General features: G+C 47.3%; 7 protein-coding genes across 7 annotated transcripts; 3 read left to right on the top strand and 4 right to left on the bottom strand. All coding sequences in view use genetic code 12, as the record gives it.

Moving 5' to 3' along the window:
• Positions 1 to 77: 77 nt before the first annotated feature.
• Positions 78 to 3,509, bottom strand: CJI96_0001116 (uncharacterized protein; the record flags this gene model as incomplete). Its single annotated transcript, XM_029032472.2, has 1 exon — positions 78 to 3,509. The coding sequence occupies one exon, from the start codon at positions 3,507 to 3,509 to the stop codon at positions 78 to 80; it is 3,432 nt and encodes a 1,143-aa protein (XP_028892787.2).
• Positions 3,510 to 5,119: 1,610 nt separating this feature from the next.
• On the top strand, positions 5,120 to 5,806 carry PEX11 (Pex11p; the record flags this gene model as incomplete). Its single annotated transcript, XM_029032473.2, has 1 exon — positions 5,120 to 5,806. The coding sequence occupies one exon, from the start codon at positions 5,120 to 5,122 to the stop codon at positions 5,804 to 5,806; it is 687 nt and encodes a 228-aa protein (XP_028892788.1).
• A 54-nt stretch (positions 5,807 to 5,860) lies between these two features.
• Positions 5,861 to 7,540, bottom strand: CJI96_0001118 (uncharacterized protein; the record flags this gene model as incomplete). The annotated part of the gene is made up of 1 exon (XM_029032474.2): positions 5,861 to 7,540. The coding sequence occupies one exon, from the start codon at positions 7,538 to 7,540 to the stop codon at positions 5,861 to 5,863; it is 1,680 nt and encodes a 559-aa protein (XP_028892789.1).
• Positions 7,541 to 8,660: 1,120 nt separating this feature from the next.
• Positions 8,661 to 10,460, top strand: NOP8 (Nop8p; the record flags this gene model as incomplete). Its single annotated transcript, XM_029032475.2, has 1 exon — positions 8,661 to 10,460. One exon carries the CDS (start codon positions 8,661 to 8,663, stop codon positions 10,458 to 10,460), a length of 1,800 nt encoding a protein of 599 aa, XP_028892790.2.
• A 137-nt stretch (positions 10,461 to 10,597) lies between these two features.
• On the top strand, positions 10,598 to 12,049 carry CJI96_0001120 (dolichyl-P-Man:Man(5)GlcNAc(2)-PP-dolichol alpha-1,3-mannosyltransferase; the record flags this gene model as incomplete). Its single annotated transcript, XM_029032476.2, has 1 exon — positions 10,598 to 12,049. One exon carries the CDS (start codon positions 10,598 to 10,600, stop codon positions 12,047 to 12,049), a length of 1,452 nt encoding a protein of 483 aa, XP_028892791.2.
• A 163-nt stretch (positions 12,050 to 12,212) lies between these two features.
• Positions 12,213 to 14,678, bottom strand: FLO8 (Flo8p; the record flags this gene model as incomplete). Its single annotated transcript, XM_029032478.2, has 1 exon — positions 12,213 to 14,678. The coding sequence occupies one exon, from the start codon at positions 14,676 to 14,678 to the stop codon at positions 12,213 to 12,215; it is 2,466 nt and encodes an 821-aa protein (XP_028892793.2).
• Positions 14,679 to 16,080: 1,402 nt separating this feature from the next.
• CJI96_0001122 (uncharacterized protein) lies at positions 16,081 to 16,827 on the bottom strand (the record flags this gene model as incomplete). The annotated part of the gene is made up of 1 exon (XM_029032479.1): positions 16,081 to 16,827. The coding sequence occupies one exon, from the start codon at positions 16,825 to 16,827 to the stop codon at positions 16,081 to 16,083; it is 747 nt and encodes a 248-aa protein (XP_028892794.1).
• Between the last annotated feature and the right edge of the window lie 212 nt (positions 16,828 to 17,039).

Here is a 17,039-nt window from a genome sequence, read left to right on the forward strand (position 1 = left end):
GTTTGCAACAGTTAAAGGCCGATATATAGAAAGCTTCCACTATTAAATATACATTATCATAAATAGTATTAACCAATTCATAATTCATAAATGGGAGTTTCTAGTTTCGCTAGAAGCCCTTTAGATAAACCTTTAAATGCTGGCACTTCCACTCCATTGGTCATCAGCCGTCTTCCTCTAGTCGCAGTCACCATGAGGTTTTCAGGGTACTTCGTCAAGTCCTCAGCATCAAGCACCAACGTGTAAATTGTCTCGGTGCCTGTCTTGAATGAATAAATAGTTGTCGACACCGTAAGGCTTTCATCGTTAACCTTCACGATCGAGGGGTATTTCAAGGAAACTCTATATAAATCATGATCGATTTGTTTTATCTTGTTCCAAATCCGTCTGAATTCGGCGATGTTTTCTTCAGGCTTGATCTCAGTCTTGGGCAAGTGACAGAATGCAAGGCTGGAAAGGTCTTCAAAAACTAAACCTTTTTGTGTTACAGTGGATGACTCTTGTCCATGATCCCTCCGAGAAAATCTGATGCTTGCAGGAACTCCATCCTTGAATGTGATGGTTGCCAGGATATATGGGTTGCAAGCAAACTCAACAACGTCCAGATCAACCTCACTAAGGTACTGAAGCCCGACTCTTTTCTCCAAGGCCTTGACCTCTGACTCAAGTTCTCTGATCTCTTTATCACTAAAATGTCTTCTTCTGCTTAGTCTGCTTTCCGCCTTCCGCAACTCGTCACGCTGTATTTGAATAGACAGATCGATGTTTTTGATATCCTCATTAACTCTGACCAATTCCTCTTCCTTCTTAGTGATCTCGTCTCTGTGATTAAGAAGTGTCTGATTAAGTTTCAAAAGTTGCAGTTTAATATTCTTGATTTGTGCGGAGTCGAGTTCTTTGTAAGATGCTTTGATCTCCTTGAATGATGTTATGTCCCTTCTTAGCCTTTGCAAATCCTCTTGGAATCTATTCTTCTGATCCTCTATCTCCGTGATGGCTTCTTCAAGTACCTTCTTGTCAGCCTGGAGTATCTCCAAATTGCCTTGTTGAACTTCAAGAACGTTCCGCATAAGTTGCGTACGCCATTGATACCAAACTTGCTTAGCTTGATGCCTTGTAAATTCTTTCAATCGATGAAATTCGGCTTTCAAGGATACTTGATCATAGTAAGAAGCACAATAATATTGCTTGAAAAGCATAGGATTGTCGTTGAAAGTCCGCTCACTGATCTCCTGATAGAGCGCCTTGCCTTGTTGAATTTTCTGTGAAAGCTCCTTGCAGCTCATTTCGTAAACTTCAAGCAATGGCAAATGAACGTTACATTTGTAATAATCCTCCATAGAAACATCTAGCAGGTCGTCATGAAGTGAAAATCGGTTTGCAGAGTCTGTAGCTATCTCCAAGTCATCGTAAAATTTAACACCAATATCATGAAGGAAGGTTGAGAGTTCAACAGGTTGATAATTGGGGTCATCAATGTCATCGTCAACCCCATCCACAGAGAGTGTTGACGTTTCTGCCAATGGGATGTCTAGGGTTGTTGTATAAATACTGTTTTTCAGTTGTTTTTGAGGAGGCTCATCAAGGCCTTCAGAGTTACGCTTAGCAGGTGGAGAGCTCATGTTGCTGACATCCTTGATTTCAGATCTTGGTTGTGTAAGCTCCATTGGTTGTGAATGAACGTTGTTCTCAGATGCAGCATCTTCTTGTGATGGAGCTGGCATAGCCTCGTTGATGTCTGAAAGTACTTCCTTCTCCGATTCCTTACTTTCATCCAGTTTCGAAATACTTTCAGAAACAGCCTCTGCTTCAAAAGCTTCACTCTGTCTTTTCAAATCTTCATTTGCCGGTTCATCTTGATCATCCGTGGGGTGATCGAATTTCTCATTGTCTTCAACATTGTGATGTAAGATTTTGTCGACGCTCTGAGGCTCAACAACTTCATTTTCCAGATTTGTGCTGGCTGGTGTGTTTTCGGGATTTTGCTCGGCTGTCAAACGAGAAGAAAATTCAGAATCTCTTTCTAGTTTTGAGGGGCTAGTGGCTGACCTGGCATCTTCACTTCGGGGTGATTCTAGAATCGGGGGTGTGGTATGCGTGTCATAATCAGGAGTCACATCGTCCTTTGCTTCCTGCTCTGGCTCTTTCGTCTTTGTAGCCGTGACCTGAGCAGTGAATTCCATGCTTTCTTCTTCGTCTTCCTTGTATGGGCCCGTCGGTGCCACCAGAGCCGTGAGTTCCATGGTTTCTTCTTGGTCTTCCTTATGTGAGCCCGTTGTTGTAACCTGCTCAGTCAACTCCATTGTCTCTTCACACCGTTCTTCAGCATCCTTCAGTTGCTCATCCTGTGAAGTGGCTTTGTGTTGAACATCAGCATCAATCTCATTTCCGCTGATGTTATTGACGACGCTATATTCGACTCCTCTCTCGTCAGTTTGATCTTCGCCCTCAAGCGTGCGGTCTGCAACTTTTGCCTTGCGGTCCACAACTTCCGCGTCATTGGTCTCCTCCTGCTGCATTCCTCCAGTCTCTTTGTTATTGTCTTGGTTGTCATCAGTGTCCTTTGAGGTCTGACCCTCCCTCTGCTTGGTATTCTGTGTAATTGTGAACGGATGGGTGAACTCCATTGTGGCATTGTCTTCTGTATGCTTATCAAGGCTCGTCAGATGAGCATTTCCAACCGGAGGCGTCTCTGCTCCGGCAAACAGAAATGCATCGTGTCGAGACGCCTCGTTGAAAAACTTTGTAAAATCCATCGTGAGTTCCTCGTTGCCCTCGCCATCGAAATCCAAGCGCTGGCCCTGAGGAATTGATCCTTGAGCTTCCAACTTAAAGCCATTCTGCGTGGAACTATGAGATACTACAGAATAGTTGGATACGTTCTTTGTGAACTCCATAGTCAATTCCAAGTCGCCATCAGCACCCTGATCTAGGCGCTGATGCACGTGTTCATGAAGATAGTGGTGATGGTCTGTGGTGAGCGGATACGAAAGGCCGGCCTTTTGGTCTCCGTTCAAGGGTTCGGTGAACTCCATGTCCTGTTCCTGTCTCTGTCGTATCAGAGCCGTGAGGTCCATTGTCTTATCGTCGTCGGCACTGTGACTCGAAAAATTGTCATTTTTCGGAAGGTCCTCGTCATCACTACTATAATTGGCAGTCGAGCTCCGCATTTGCTCCACGATGCTTGAGGCATCCTTTTCAAGCGCACTCAAACTGATATTGCTCGATTCGTCGTCCTCAGAAGAGCTATCCTGAAGCTCATTTTCCGACAGCACTTTATCGTTCTCACTTTCATGCAGCGGCACGAAGTCAATCTTGTGGAGCTTCACTTTGTTGGCAAAAGAAACTCTTCGATTAGATAGTCTGGATGCGGTGTCGAAGTGTCTAAGAGACATGGACGGGTTGGGCATTGTCATATTCTCTCTATTTTTGAGAATCGACTTTGTCTGTTTCTTTTGGTAGCCCGTAGTGTTGCCATCTTCATAGAGATGGTTGGGAACCGATGTCATGTTAGGGAGCTGCAGAAGAAGGTTACTGAGTGTTTGTGTTTTGATATCTACGCGAATGCGACCAGGGTAGTACAGGGAAGACAGAGAGGGTGGATAGAAAGGGAGATGGGAGTACTGAGAATCAGCAAGAAGGGAAATAGTTCAATTGAGGCAAACAGTGACGATGCTTGGGTTTCTGCTTAGTTATTTACATTGGCTAGACAGTTGTGGTGGGTTGTGTTTGGCTTTATACTATGGACAATCGGTAGAAGAAATGGCTGCGAAATGAGTATAGTTGTGGCTAAAGGAGCCTGTGGTGGCGGTGAAAATTGCTAGAAAGAACCGAACAATGTGACTTTCGGGTAAAAGATTATGAATGTTCGCTCAAGAATATTTATTTACGTCACTTTACGTTTATCTTTTGTCGTCGTTTTTGTTTTGTTCACATTTCGTAAGTACCCGGTGGTTTTGTGGATACACTGAGAAGTTATAGTGCATACCTGATCTACTCCAAATTACTTTTAAATGAACTTTCCTTTTATGAAAGTATATAGGGAGCTTTCGTTACTTCCCTCGAGATCTACGCAATTGCCCATCAACAAACCTTGTGTTGCGTGGGTAATTGTATAATATTGCGCTGGCCTGTGATAAGAGCCCTCGGATAAGTTGTAGTTCAAGTTCACATTGCTAACTCTAAAAGAATATTCACATCTGCAAACACATGAGTAATTGTCAAGTATACCGGGAATGAGAGAAGGTCACGGTACGACTATGTACTTTGGACCACCGGTGAAGCTGCTGTAATAGAGTTACATGCGGTGCCAAATTTCGCAGCCAATGGGGATTTTGACGAAGAGTAGACTCCAGACTGATACAATCTTCACGTTCGAAGATATTTTTAAGCAAGAATGGATAGATGATTATTCCACATTGAGAATCACAATATTGTATGTGCCCCACCGAAATCTTTCTTTCCACCAATTTCCACCATGCGATTCTCTCGACACAGTATGAATAATGGCTGCATGAGATTAACGACCCTTGCAACCAACTTATGTCTAATCTTGTTCAGCAGAAACCAACACTGGAGATTGTTCGAATTAAATATGGGCCACTCTACAGCCCCAATCCTTGCCCTGTGTCTACAATTGACAAGAAAAGAGCATTTAACTACTTATTGTTAACACTATGGTCTTCAATTTGCTCGTCTACGAAGAATGGTTGACAAATCACCACACAATTGTCAGCATGATCGAGGTGGTGTATTCTTCTGACAGGCACTCCAGTGTATCGAAAACAGTCTAAAATCTGGGGCCCCGCGCATCCGCGGATCCAATCATGTGTTCGCTAAGCAGGGGCCAAGGAGAAGACCGACATTTGTAAACTTAAAAGATACTGACTAGCTCATCTTCTTTTTAACCGTTAGTAGACGTTGCAAATCAAGATTTCATCATCTCTGGTGTAAAATAGTAGCATTGTGCCCGGAACTTCCCGTCCGCTTCCGTCTACCCGTGCCCTCGGTTTGTCCATTATCATAAGCAGGATACCCCATATTCCGTCCCAAAAGCGAGCAAAACACATTACATCCACATTTTCACCAACCAACTCTTTCGAAACACATTCATCCCAATATGGTCGCCGATACCCTTGTCTACCACCCCACGTTGAACAAGTTCATCAAGTTCATCGACACAACACCAAAGCGTGAGAAGTGCTTCAGATTGGTGGCCTACTTGTCGAGGTTCTTGTCTTACTACTTGCAGAGAAAGGGCTTCTCCATCGAAACCGTTCAAAAGTTCAAGGACTTGAAGCAGCAGGCCACTTTCCTCAGAAAGGGCATGAGGTTCTTGAAACCTTTGAACCATTTGCAAGCGGCGTCCAAGGCCTATGACAATAAGCTCATGGACTCTGTGTTGCTGACCACCACTGTGATCAGAAATTTGGGCTACGCCGGCTACTTGACGTTGGACGGCTTCATCTTCATCAAGATGTTGGGTCTTGTCGACAAGAAGAGATTCGCCACATTCCCCTTGTGGGCCTCGAGATTCTGGCTTATTGGGCTTATTGCCGGTGTCATCAACTCGCTTAGATTGATCAAGATCAACGGCGCCAAGTTGGCCTCTGCTGACGAAAAGGATGACGAGAAGGCCATTAGACAGAAGATTTACCAGGCCAAGAGAAAGTTGATCTGGGACTTCTTGGACATGTTCATTGCCCTCAATTCCTTGAACTACTTGCACTTTACCGAGGGAGACGTGGGTTTCGCCGGTACCATCACCTCCATCATGGGCTTGAAGGACTTGTGGGCCTCTACCTAGGTATATTGTATGTGTACGTTTTGAGACTTTTTCAATACATATATATTTATTGTATCACAAGAAGGAAAGCGCCGACCCAATGGCTCCAAGCACGACAGCAAAGAAAGTTCCTGCTTTTCCAGACCCAGAGTCACTATCGTAGGAAGGATATGCGTGGGTGTTGTTGGTACCGTTGGCAGATGTAGACTCGGCGGCCACCGTTACGTGGTTGCCAAAGGTCGTGGTGGAGTAGTAGTACAGACTGCCGGTGGTGTTGTACAACAAGACATCACTCAATGTTGTGGACGAGTACTCAGGAGCTGGCGACGCACTTGGAATGCCACTTGAAATGGTGACAATGTGAGAGCCTTCCTTTTGTTGCTTCTCCTCCCCAGCAGCCTGCGCCAAAGCGATCTCGTAGTTGTCAAAGTCAAAAACAGCATAGGCACTTCTAAGGAAAACGTCTCCCAAAATGGCACTTTTGTTCCCGCCGTCAATAACGCCCAAGGCACACCCCTCTGAGGTATCGTAGCCATTGTTCTGGAAGATCAAGTCGCCAAATGGCACTTTGATGTCGACTCCGCTGAACTTGAAGGCAATTTCCTCTTTGGACTTGAGCAAGTCACAAGACACATTATACTGGCCTTCCCAGTAGACGCCATCAGCCTTTTTGGCAAGTGGCTCGATGTAAGATGGAGGCAAGTAAGCCAAGGTGGTGCCGGTGTCGAGAAGAGCAACGACGTCAAAGGTCACGTCGACGTCCTTTCCTGAAATACCGTTTAAGAGCACGTTGGTTCTGATGGGGTTCTTGACGCCAATGGCAGCGTACTCGTTGATGATGGGCAACTTGGTCAACGGCCCAGTGAACCGAGAGGTGTCATAGCCGCCAAAGAGAACATTACCTTGAGAAACGTTATTTTTGCCCAACCAAACAGCGTACGAATTGGACTTAATAATACCAAGGTTTTTGAGACGTAATGGCAAATTCTCGTACTCATGAGACTTGTTTGGGTGGAGGAGATGAACCGAGTTCTCGAGGCCCGGCAACCCGATCCCCAAAACACCTGTTGACGAGTCTGTGTACGGGGTGACGCCAAAGGAAAGGCCCTTGACCACCGTGCCGCCAATCTCAACGTTGTCGGTGGCCCAGTAGCCGAGAGCATACGAATTGTCGCCGTACAAGACGTAGAAGGGCTCCTCGGTCTTGTTAGCCTTGAAGGAGTCGGAGCTACCGGTTGCAAACGAGCCGTGGGCCGTGCAAGCCTCGGTACCAAAGTAATAATTGGTAGCATTCTCGCCTAATGACACCACAGGGTTGTGGGCAAGTTCGTACGAGACGAATGACGAGAATTGGGGGATCAACGAGTCGGCCCCAGTGATGAAGCCGGTGTAAATGGACGTTGTTGTTGGACTTGGCGTCACCGACTCCTCGTCTTCGTGTTCATCTCTCTTGTACCCAAACAATTGCGATTCAGAGCAAGGCGATGTTGCGAACCAGAGGTCAGACGAACCTGTGTCCACTAATACACTGACTTCCTGCTTGCTAGAGCCAACTTTCAAGGTGGTCATGTAGTAGGTGGCGGCGTTGTCGAGGACCACATTCAACGTGTCGTCGTCTCTCTTGGCTCTGCGAGACACTAGGTTGTGGCTTTCAGCAAGATCGTTGGCAGCTTGTCCTCTGTAGACATTGAAGTCAAGCGAGATGGTGGCCTGAGACACCCCGGCTAGCACCGGAAGGAGATAAGCAAACTTCATGTTGGAAAAGAGAAGACGGAGGAATGACGGAATTGGCAACAGCCGGGGTATTTATGGAATTCTACCAGTGCACATCTTTACCGAATCATGGCTTTTGGTGGAAGGCCGCACGTCAAACGGCACATATCTTATCTGTCAAAAGTGTGGCCGAAAAATGGCTGCTGGCTGCATGAATGGCTCGCTTAAGCCGCCTGGGACGCACCGAAGTGTCAAATTGACATTAGCCAGTGGCACTAGAAACTGAACAAAGGGACCAAGAATAACACGATTTTACTACGAAGCAGAGAAACCCTTGTTCATGGATTCTCTCAATATTTCAGTTCCTGCCAAACTGTTCCAGCGGCTAAGGTGTGGCTGCGGCAGCGCTTTTCTCATCATGGCCACAAACCACACCCGAGGCATTAGAGTGCCTAATCGGTCAGAACTGTTTCCCCAGCCAGCAATTTGAGCAGGTGAAACGACCCGTCGAGTAAGCGGCACACCTTAGACAGGGCGCCGCATAAGCGAATTGCAGGTGTCTGTGGCATCCTTTAGGTGTGTGTGATAAGGTAGGCTCGAGAGGCTTGTGCAAATGGATTAAATTTCGACGATTATGAGGTACTTATTCAATTGACCTTTTTGGGCTGGGAAGGCAACTAGATTGAATCCATTGCAAGCAAAAGGTCTGAGGGTACGTTGTAAGGGCGGCCCTGGCGAATGTTATGTACTGAGAAAGTAGGCATTTGAAGATAGTAGAATACTTTTGATAGGCAACAAAGCAAGCCAGCTTAAATTAGGCAGCTGGAGAGAAAAACTTACAACGGGTTCACAAACTTCTGTAATTGTCATTCTTTTTGACTCTGGGTCCCATCTGTTTCCTTTCGCAGCCGATCTGCTCATGGCAGCTCAAAGTAATAGCTAACGCAAACGTTTCCAAAATCCAACACAACCAATACAGCAACCTTTAAGGCTTCAAAAGACATTGGTACTAAACAGATTTTGGACATCTCATCAAAATCTACATCCGTGGACACCCTTCACTGGCAACCTTTGGCTGGGAGTGTATATACCTGCGAAGCTCATCTGCCTCTTCACTATACAACCACATAGGAAAGTTTCCGGACGATAGAGTGGCTTCGAAATGGACCTTCCCCAGAACCGACGTATACACATAGGCAACATTTCCCAGAAACTTGCAGAGTGCAAGGACTCTCTTGAGGCGAGATTGGGCAAATTCGGCAAAGTCACTGGCTCCATAGACCTTCGAACAAAGCCAGTGAACGATTTCTACTACGCATTTGTCGATATGGAAATCCTGGACAAACAGTTTGAAAAGCTCAAGATGTCTTTGAATGGAATCCTATTCATGGGCCGCAAACTCACAATCTCGTTGGCTAAAGAAGACTACTTGCAAAGATGGAAGAAGGACTCAGGAAGGCCAGAAACATCCAATGCAGTGTTGGCAAAGCTGGCCAACATTGCTGCTGCAAGAATAGAAAGAATCCGTGAAGCAAATACCAAATACCCAGTGAACAGCATGTCTGGGGCCATGCTACCGTCTACAAGCTCTCCTGCTCCAAACAACTCGAGTATGGGATACCTGTGCTCTCCACATACATTTAACGGTTCAAGCGCCAACACAAAAAACAAGGCTCCCTCGCATGATCTTATAGGCAAACTATCGTACGGTGCTACACTCAAGCCTAGGGGAACGTATGCTCAGCAATATTCAAGGACCAACGGTAGAGCAGAGGTTATAAAGGGAAGATTGAGGACCACTCCTCGTCCAGCCTCACATTTCATCAGACGAGAGCAAACTATGAGGCTCCTCATAAATGGAGAGCTCAAACAAATTAAGTGCTATAAGACCAAGCTATGGGGCGTGGAGAAGAAAGCAGCCACGGAGCTCACTTATAAATTTTCAGATGGTGCATGGAGATCAGGGGATGATCACATTGTCGAGAGAGTTGATAAGTGCGGTGTGAATGGAGCTCAAGCTGCAAGGTATGGAGTTGAAGCCCGTCACGAGCCTACCGAAGAGGTGGCCACTAAAGATGTCAGCAGCAACGTTCTTGAACGCTTCTTCGAAACGTTTGATTTCGACAAACCTGTTGCTATTGACGAGAAGTCAGACGACGAGGACGCGGTGACTCTTGATAGTAAGGGCCGCAAGAACGTTGAGCTGTACGATTTTGAGACCAAGGGTGTCGTACGTTTTGAGGAATCAAGAAAGGCAGCCTCTCAAGGCGGTGAGTCTTTACAAGAGTACCTCCTGCAGCACGAGAGACCTCAAACAGAAGTTTATTTCGATGAGGATGACGAGGGGAACGAGCTCGAGATGGACGGTATGGGCCAAAAGTACTCTACAGAGGCGACGAAGAAAACTTATGACGAGGAGCACGGAATCGAGCAACATGAAAAGAACAAGGAGCGCGTTACTGATATAAAGAATGAGACAGAAACCTTGCGGTCTTTGTTCGAACCAAGCAAACCTACGAATGATCTTTTTGCTGCTGACAGTGGATTCAAATTGGGACTTGATGAGTCTGACGAGGACATCGATGTGGAAAAAAAGCAGGCCGACGAAGAGGAGCAAAGGAAGCTCGCCGAGCAGATCGCTCTCAAACAGCAACAGCAAGAAGAGGAGGAGTTTGAGGCTGTGAGGGCCTCGTCCAAGACCTTTGGCTTGTTTTGGACCCATTTTGAGTCTCCCTTCTTGCAAACACAAACCCAGCTCAGCAAAATTGGCCACGCAAACGAAAAGATTACACTACCCGGAGAGGAGAATGGACCCAGTGTCAGAGATGATGGTCATGGAGAGGAGGATGCATACGAGACATGGTTTTGGCTGATGAGAGGTGAGGTAAGCCGTGAGTGCAAGAGGAGGAGGAGAGATGTTTTAAGAACACTTAAAAAGAGACATATTCGTCCAATTATCTAGATTCGTCAAGGGCATTGGTGACACTTTTTAAAGTAGCCAAAGGAAGCATGAAAAGAAAGGTATTCAAAATTGTAGTACATCCACAAGAAGTACAGAAGTGTGCGTGCTCATCATCATCACCGCGAACTTCAACTACCATGACCGTTGAAGCAAGGTCTCAAAATGCCAGCAATGACAACCTAAACAATCCCCAGGAAGCCGAAAGGCCGCTTCCAAAACTTACAGTGGGCAACGTATTGGGCGATATCTACAGCGGCATCAGAGCGCTTATCTACGATCCGTTATCCAACCGTCTAGTGGTGCCCATGATCGTGGCCCTAGCGTCGATAGCAGGCAAAGTCGTGATCCTGAAAGTCAAATACACAGAGATTGACTTCACAACATATATGCAGCAAATTGACCTTGTCAATGCTGGCGAGTTGGACTACTCGAAGATTGTGGGCGATACGGGGCCCATTGTGTATCCAGCAGGATTCGTTCAGGTCTACCAGTTTTTGCTCTGGCTTGCAGATGGAGGTGTAAATATCAGACGTGTGCAATTCTTCTTCAGCTACTTGTTTACGTTCACAGTGGCCTTGTCATGTGTGGCTTACACCATGGTGCAAGGCATTCTGCCTTGGCCGTTGTACCTTCTATTATTGAGCAGACGACTTATACTGATATATGTGTTGCGCTTATTCAACGACTGCTTCACGACTTGTGCAATGGTGGGCGTCGTTGTGATTTTGCAGCAGGCATCGTATTGGTACAAGTCTATGGGCGGGTTCATGGTGTTTTTGGCAAATGCTGTTGCAGCCGACTTGTTCTCGTTGGCCATTTCCATCAAGATGAACGCCTTGATGTACCTTCCTGCTTTTGCAATTGTCTCGTACTTCCTTTTAGGAGAGAACATGGTGCAGTTCATTGCTGTACTTTTGGTTATACCATTGGTTCAATTGCTTGTTGGCTGGCGCTTTTTGTTGCCCTTGTTCTGGGACGATGAAGCCTCATACATCAGGTGGACATACCTAACACAGGCTTTCAACTTTTCAAGAAAGTTCCTTTACAAGTGGACTGTCAACTGGAAATTCGTTTCCGAAGAAGTATTTCTCTCTGACGCGTTCTCTAATGGTCTCCTTGTGGGCCATGTTTCAGTTTTATTGATCTTCGTCTTCACGAGGTTCTTGTCACCAAAGGTCACCGGAAAGTCTGTGAAGATGCTTATTTCAGATGCATTAAAGCCCTTCAGGTCAACAGCTTCGGCGGACAATCTCCTTCTATCCCAGCAAAACGGACCAAGGTTGATTTTACTTATCTTTTCATCAACAAATGTGATTGGTGTTGCATTCGCAAGATCTTTGCATTACCAATTTCTCTCCTGGTACTGCTGGCAAGTTCCCTTTTTGCTTTACGCAAGTGGCTTAAACCCATTTGTTTCTGGTGGGATTTATTTTGCCCATGAAGTCTGCTGGAATGTATTCCCTGCCACACCAGCTAGCTCGGCTGTTCTTGTTAGCATATTGTCATTGATACTTATTGCAGTTTGGCACAACACTGATGTCTGGTTTAAAAGGGTTCTGGCAACCTCAGTGGAGAAATATGATCAATAACCGAAATTTCACGTAAATTAACAGGAAATAATTAAGTACTCTAAAGTTCAAGAACTAAAATTAACTTTTGAAACCAAATAGAGAATCTGAATCAAACGTCGACGGTTAGTAAACCAGCCACGTATACACATAATCTTCTCGACCGAACCTAAAACAGATTTTTCTAGTCACCTCCCTCAATTGGATTGCCCCAGTTGAAGCCAGTAATGCTACCATTAAGACCAGCGTCCGCGGAATCGAGAAAATTGTTGAATTCAAAGTCCACGTCGTCCATGCCAGAGGCCACAGCAGAATTGAAGAAGTTGTTTTCGCCATTGGCACCCCCAAGAATATCAACAGATACCATCTTATCATTACCGCCCAACGAGGCGTGAAAGTATGCAGATGATGCTTGTAGCTTATCTTCATCATTATCCATTTCATTCTTCTTGTCAAGATCGACTTCTTCAATAATGTCTGAGTTGTTCTCCTCCTGCTTTTTAGGCTTATTTTCTTCGTCCCTTTTAATTGAAGTCTTGCTATTTGCAGCCTTCTTCGCAGGTGACACTACTGGAGCTTCTTCTCTTTTTTTATTTGATGAGTCCACATCAGCAGCAGGAGTAAGAGGTGTGACATTTTCTCTCTTGGCTCCTGAAACACTATTTCTGCCACTGACACCACCACTAGCATTGTTTGAGGATGCACCGGCCTTGCTGTTCCTCTTGCCAGTCTGCCCCCTCTTGCCTTTAGAAATAGACGGCAGATTCTTGTTATTGAGAACGGGAGATGGCGCTGGAGAGGCTTTTGGAGGAGCGGCTTGCATGTTAGGCTGCATCATGGAACCCTCTTGTTGTACTTGTTGCATCTGCGACATAGAGTTGAGATCGCCTGCGCTGCTATTACGAGCGATGTCAAGGCGCTTCTTATTCTGCTTCTCCAAAAGCATGAGCTGCATCTGGTAGTCCTGCAATGCGTTAGAGTTACGGTGTTGTTGATTGTGGGGCTGTTCAACGCCGCTAGCTCCGTTCTGGCTCTGTCTTAGCATTTGACCTGTGTAGGCCATTGGCGACATGCCACCATTGGCCATTTTCTGAGGTCTGAATTGCTGCTGTAAACCACTGTTGGGGCGAGAGCTGGGCCGTATGGGCCTTGTCTGCTTTCCCTTGGCTCCATTACCATTCAATTCATCCTGCGATTGCGGTTGAGAGGCAGCAGCGGCCGCGGCAGCAGCTACGGCAGCCACGGCGGCAGCAGCAGGACCAGATTGGTGAGGACCTTGTTGCTGAGGTAGCTGTCCCTGCTGCTTAGGGGTATGTTGGTGGACAGACACAGCTTGCTGTCTTAGATTGTTCATTTGAGTCTGGGCCTGTTCCTGGATGCGATTATGAGCCTGTTGAGCTTGTTGGTGAGGCGTCTGCCCAGGCAGCTGCTGCGGTTGGACCAGAAGGTGTTGTTGTGAATGTTGAGGTAGAGGTCCCTGCTGCTGAGGCACAAACATCTGCTGAGGCATACCCATGTTCATGTTCATTCCCATCAGGAACTGCGCCCTAGCGTCAGGTCCTCCAGGAATCTGCATGCCATTAGAGGCAACACCCATGCGGTTCATGCCATTAGAGATATTAGTCTGGTTTTGTAGTTGCGATTGAGCAGCCATCTGGTTGTCTTGATTACGTTGCGATTGCTGCAGCTGTTGTTGTTGTTGCAGCTGCTGTTGCAGAGGCTGAGCTTGTTGAGGTTGAGTTTGCAGGGCTTGTGGCGCTTGCTGAGCTTGCTGCGCTTGTGCCTGTTGTTGCTTCATCATCATCGCCATCATCATCCTCTGTTGTTGTTGTTGTTGTTGTTGTTGCTGCTGCTGCTGCTGCTGCTGCTGCTGCTGCTGCTGATGAAGTTGCTGCCTCTGATCAAGAGGGAACTGCCGCTGAACGCCCGAGGGGTTCTGCTGGAAAGGACCCTGGGGCCCCATCATATGCATGGGCACCTGCTGAGGGAAATACTGCAGCATTTGCGGATTAGACCCAGAAGCAATCCCAGCCGCTCCTCCAGCACCTGCAAACTGGGGATTACCCAGCGGGTTTTGTTGGACACGAGGCGCCATGCCCAGCAGCAGCCAGTCCATGCCCAGGGCCTCCTGGTGATGTCTTTGTTTCATAAGCAGCATTTGGTAGTACTGAGAGGCCACCGACGATGGATTCTTTTCGTTTCTCGCCTGGAGAACATCCCAAAACACCTGCCACCACTCGAACAAAAACCCCTGCGGAGCGTCCATGGAGAGCGCCACCCTGGGCAAGTGATGCTCCTCTGAGAGCTGGTTTGCTTGGGAAGTGGCACTGCTGGACTGTTTCGAGGGCAGATGCTGAGCCTGGTCATATGGCACCGACGGAATGTCAGCCTCGCACACAAACAGCCTGGCGGTCTGAGGCAAGGTGTTCTTGATCAAAAAATCGTAGATGTAGGCATTGAGAAGCTGTTTGGACAGCGACACATTGGTGTCCAGCACACACTGGGTCAGGTCCATCAAGGCGTGGGACACAGAGGTGGCCGAAGTAGTGATGGAGTTTTCGCCCGTATTGCCCAACTGCCCCGGGGTGTCCAGCGCCATCGTACCCGGGGTCCTCTTGTTGTGGATTTGCGGAGTGCTATGATGGCTCATAGAGAAAAGCGTGAGGATTAAATTTTCGGGGGAGTTGGGGGTGTGGTTGGAGGGTGAGTAGTGGGTGTGGAAAAGGTGAAGGAACTTTGAGCATCAATTATGAGGGGACTGCCTAGTGTCGGGGGAGATAAGGAGGTTGGGGAGAGAAAAAGAATGGGAAATTTGGTGACTACTTGGGCAGGTCGGAGCTGATTTGATTTGTAACAGTGGGAACCAAAATAGTCTGTCTACTGTGTATTTGTGATTTGTCTTGTCTTCTGAGCACTTATGGGACTCTCGGCACCGGTGTGACTGAGGGTGGTTTTTTCCGCCCAGACGAAAATTTACGCTGCTGGAGCGTATAGGGTATAAAAAGAATCAAATCGCCAGACTTTTTGTCAACTTTTGTTCTTCTTTTTTGTTTCTACTCTTTTGCCTACTTTTTGTCGTGGTCGCTTGGGTCCTTGTCGTGGGCTCAGTTTGCAACTTCTGTCCGGATCTTCTCTTGCCCAAGCCTTCCCGCGAGCTGGCTGCAAACAACGAAGATGGCAGCGAAGATCAACCACCAAAGTGGCAGCACTAAAAACGACAATCTCTTTAACGTGGAAAGATTGGAATGCTTTTGTAGACAAGCATGACACCTCAGAGACTTTGAAGCGTTTCCAAAATCTCCCTCTGGAGAACTCTTGCCGAATACGGCAATGGGCGTTTACATGCAGAACAATTGGGGCCCACGACTAGGTAACGCTGTAGAGTTCTAGACAACGGGGCACTCTGAAGAGAGCGAAGCTTTTCAGGTGGATTTGGAAGAGCTTGTTCTATTGAAATGTGGTTCAAATATCTAGAATCCTGGAGTTTGTCGATTTACATTGGAGCCCATGGAGCCCATGGACGCTTGGTCGTGGTCGTATATGCAGAGCAGCATCATCGGAACTCCTGAGACAGCTAGTTGATGGGCGTGGCTTGACTCGTGCACTTGACCTAGTCTACGCTAGTAATTTTAGCTTCTACAAAATTAGTGGAACAAGTATCCCACAAAACACTACATCGTCGCTTCACCTGTAGAATTTATCCATCTACTCAATCCTATACCGACACCGGGCCAACCAGACACCGTACACCGTAATAACACACAAACGCAAACAAGAAAAGAATACATAAGCACCGGGACCACGTCCCACGTCCCACGTCCCACGTCCGGCTTCCACGTCACGCGTCTATCCCGCCCACCAGGGCTGGTCTTTAAATTATCACATTCACGATCTTTTTCATCTTTTTCCACCGAATATGTAGTCAAGTCCCTTGCAACCCACCGTTGCTTTTATAACCCGAGGTCATGGCCAAGCCATCGTCACAACGCCACCTCGACTCCCGAAAGTATCCCTAGAGTCACCTCGACTCTCGAGCACATCGAGAGCGTCGACTATCCCCAAACAGCGGCATCAGTCTTACTGTTGTCGCCCCAAATGTTACTTGACGGAGCAAAGTTGCCGCCCAAAAAGTTATTAGATGAATTAAACAGCCACAAGGGGTCCTTCAAGTGGTCTTTTTCAAAAGGATCAAATGTCGAGAGGCCACCGCCTACAACGTTCCCAGTGCTGATGCTCCCGCCGCTATGGTTGCTGCCTGCGGTGTTTTGCCCCGGCAAGAGCGATCCCGTCACCGGGCTAATCGTCTTCGTGCCCAAAAGCGGGTCCACGGGGCTGCCGTCCGAGTTGTTCAGCAGCACCAGCAGCGCCAGCGGCTTCAGCACCGGCTGGTCGTCGAAGATCTGTGGCACATGGATGAAGCCTCCAGCGCCAACACCAACGTTGTTCTGAAGACCGCCTTGACTGGGAACTGCACCCTGACTTTGACTCTGACCTCCACGGAACCCGTACACGTCCATGCCCATGTTCATCGACGACGACGCCCCAAGGGGCACCGAGGCAGCGTTGCCCTGGGGCATTTGGTTCCACATTCTGACGCCCATGTTGCTCATGTTGTTCATATTGTTGACATTTTGGTTCATGCCGTAGACGCCGCCGTTGACATTGTTGTTGTTGTTGTTACCCTGTCTTCGGTTGCGTCTGGTGTAGTAGGAAGAAGGCTGGTTATGGGCCTCGATCAAGGTTTTGTCGATGGTTTCTTTTTGGTTGACGAACGCCTCGGGAATGAGCTGGCGTTTCATGGCAAGAAAATCAGCAGCTTGTTCTTTGGTTTTTCCGTGTGTTGATGCTCAGGATAGTGATCGTTTGCAAAAGAAGGCTGCTTGCACTTTGGAAGTTATCGAGTCGGGTGCGAAGGTGCGGGTGGTTTTTTTCGCGGAATGATTCGACAGAAAATCCCAATGCCTGAGAGGCCCTACCCCTGCTCCTGAGCTTCTTTTTTTCGCGGGTGAAA

Source organism: Candidozyma auris, chromosome 1 (genome assembly GCF_003013715.1).
Source record: "Candidozyma auris chromosome 1, complete sequence".
NCBI classification, from domain to species: Eukaryota; Fungi; Ascomycota; class Pichiomycetes; order Serinales; family Metschnikowiaceae; genus Candidozyma; species Candidozyma auris.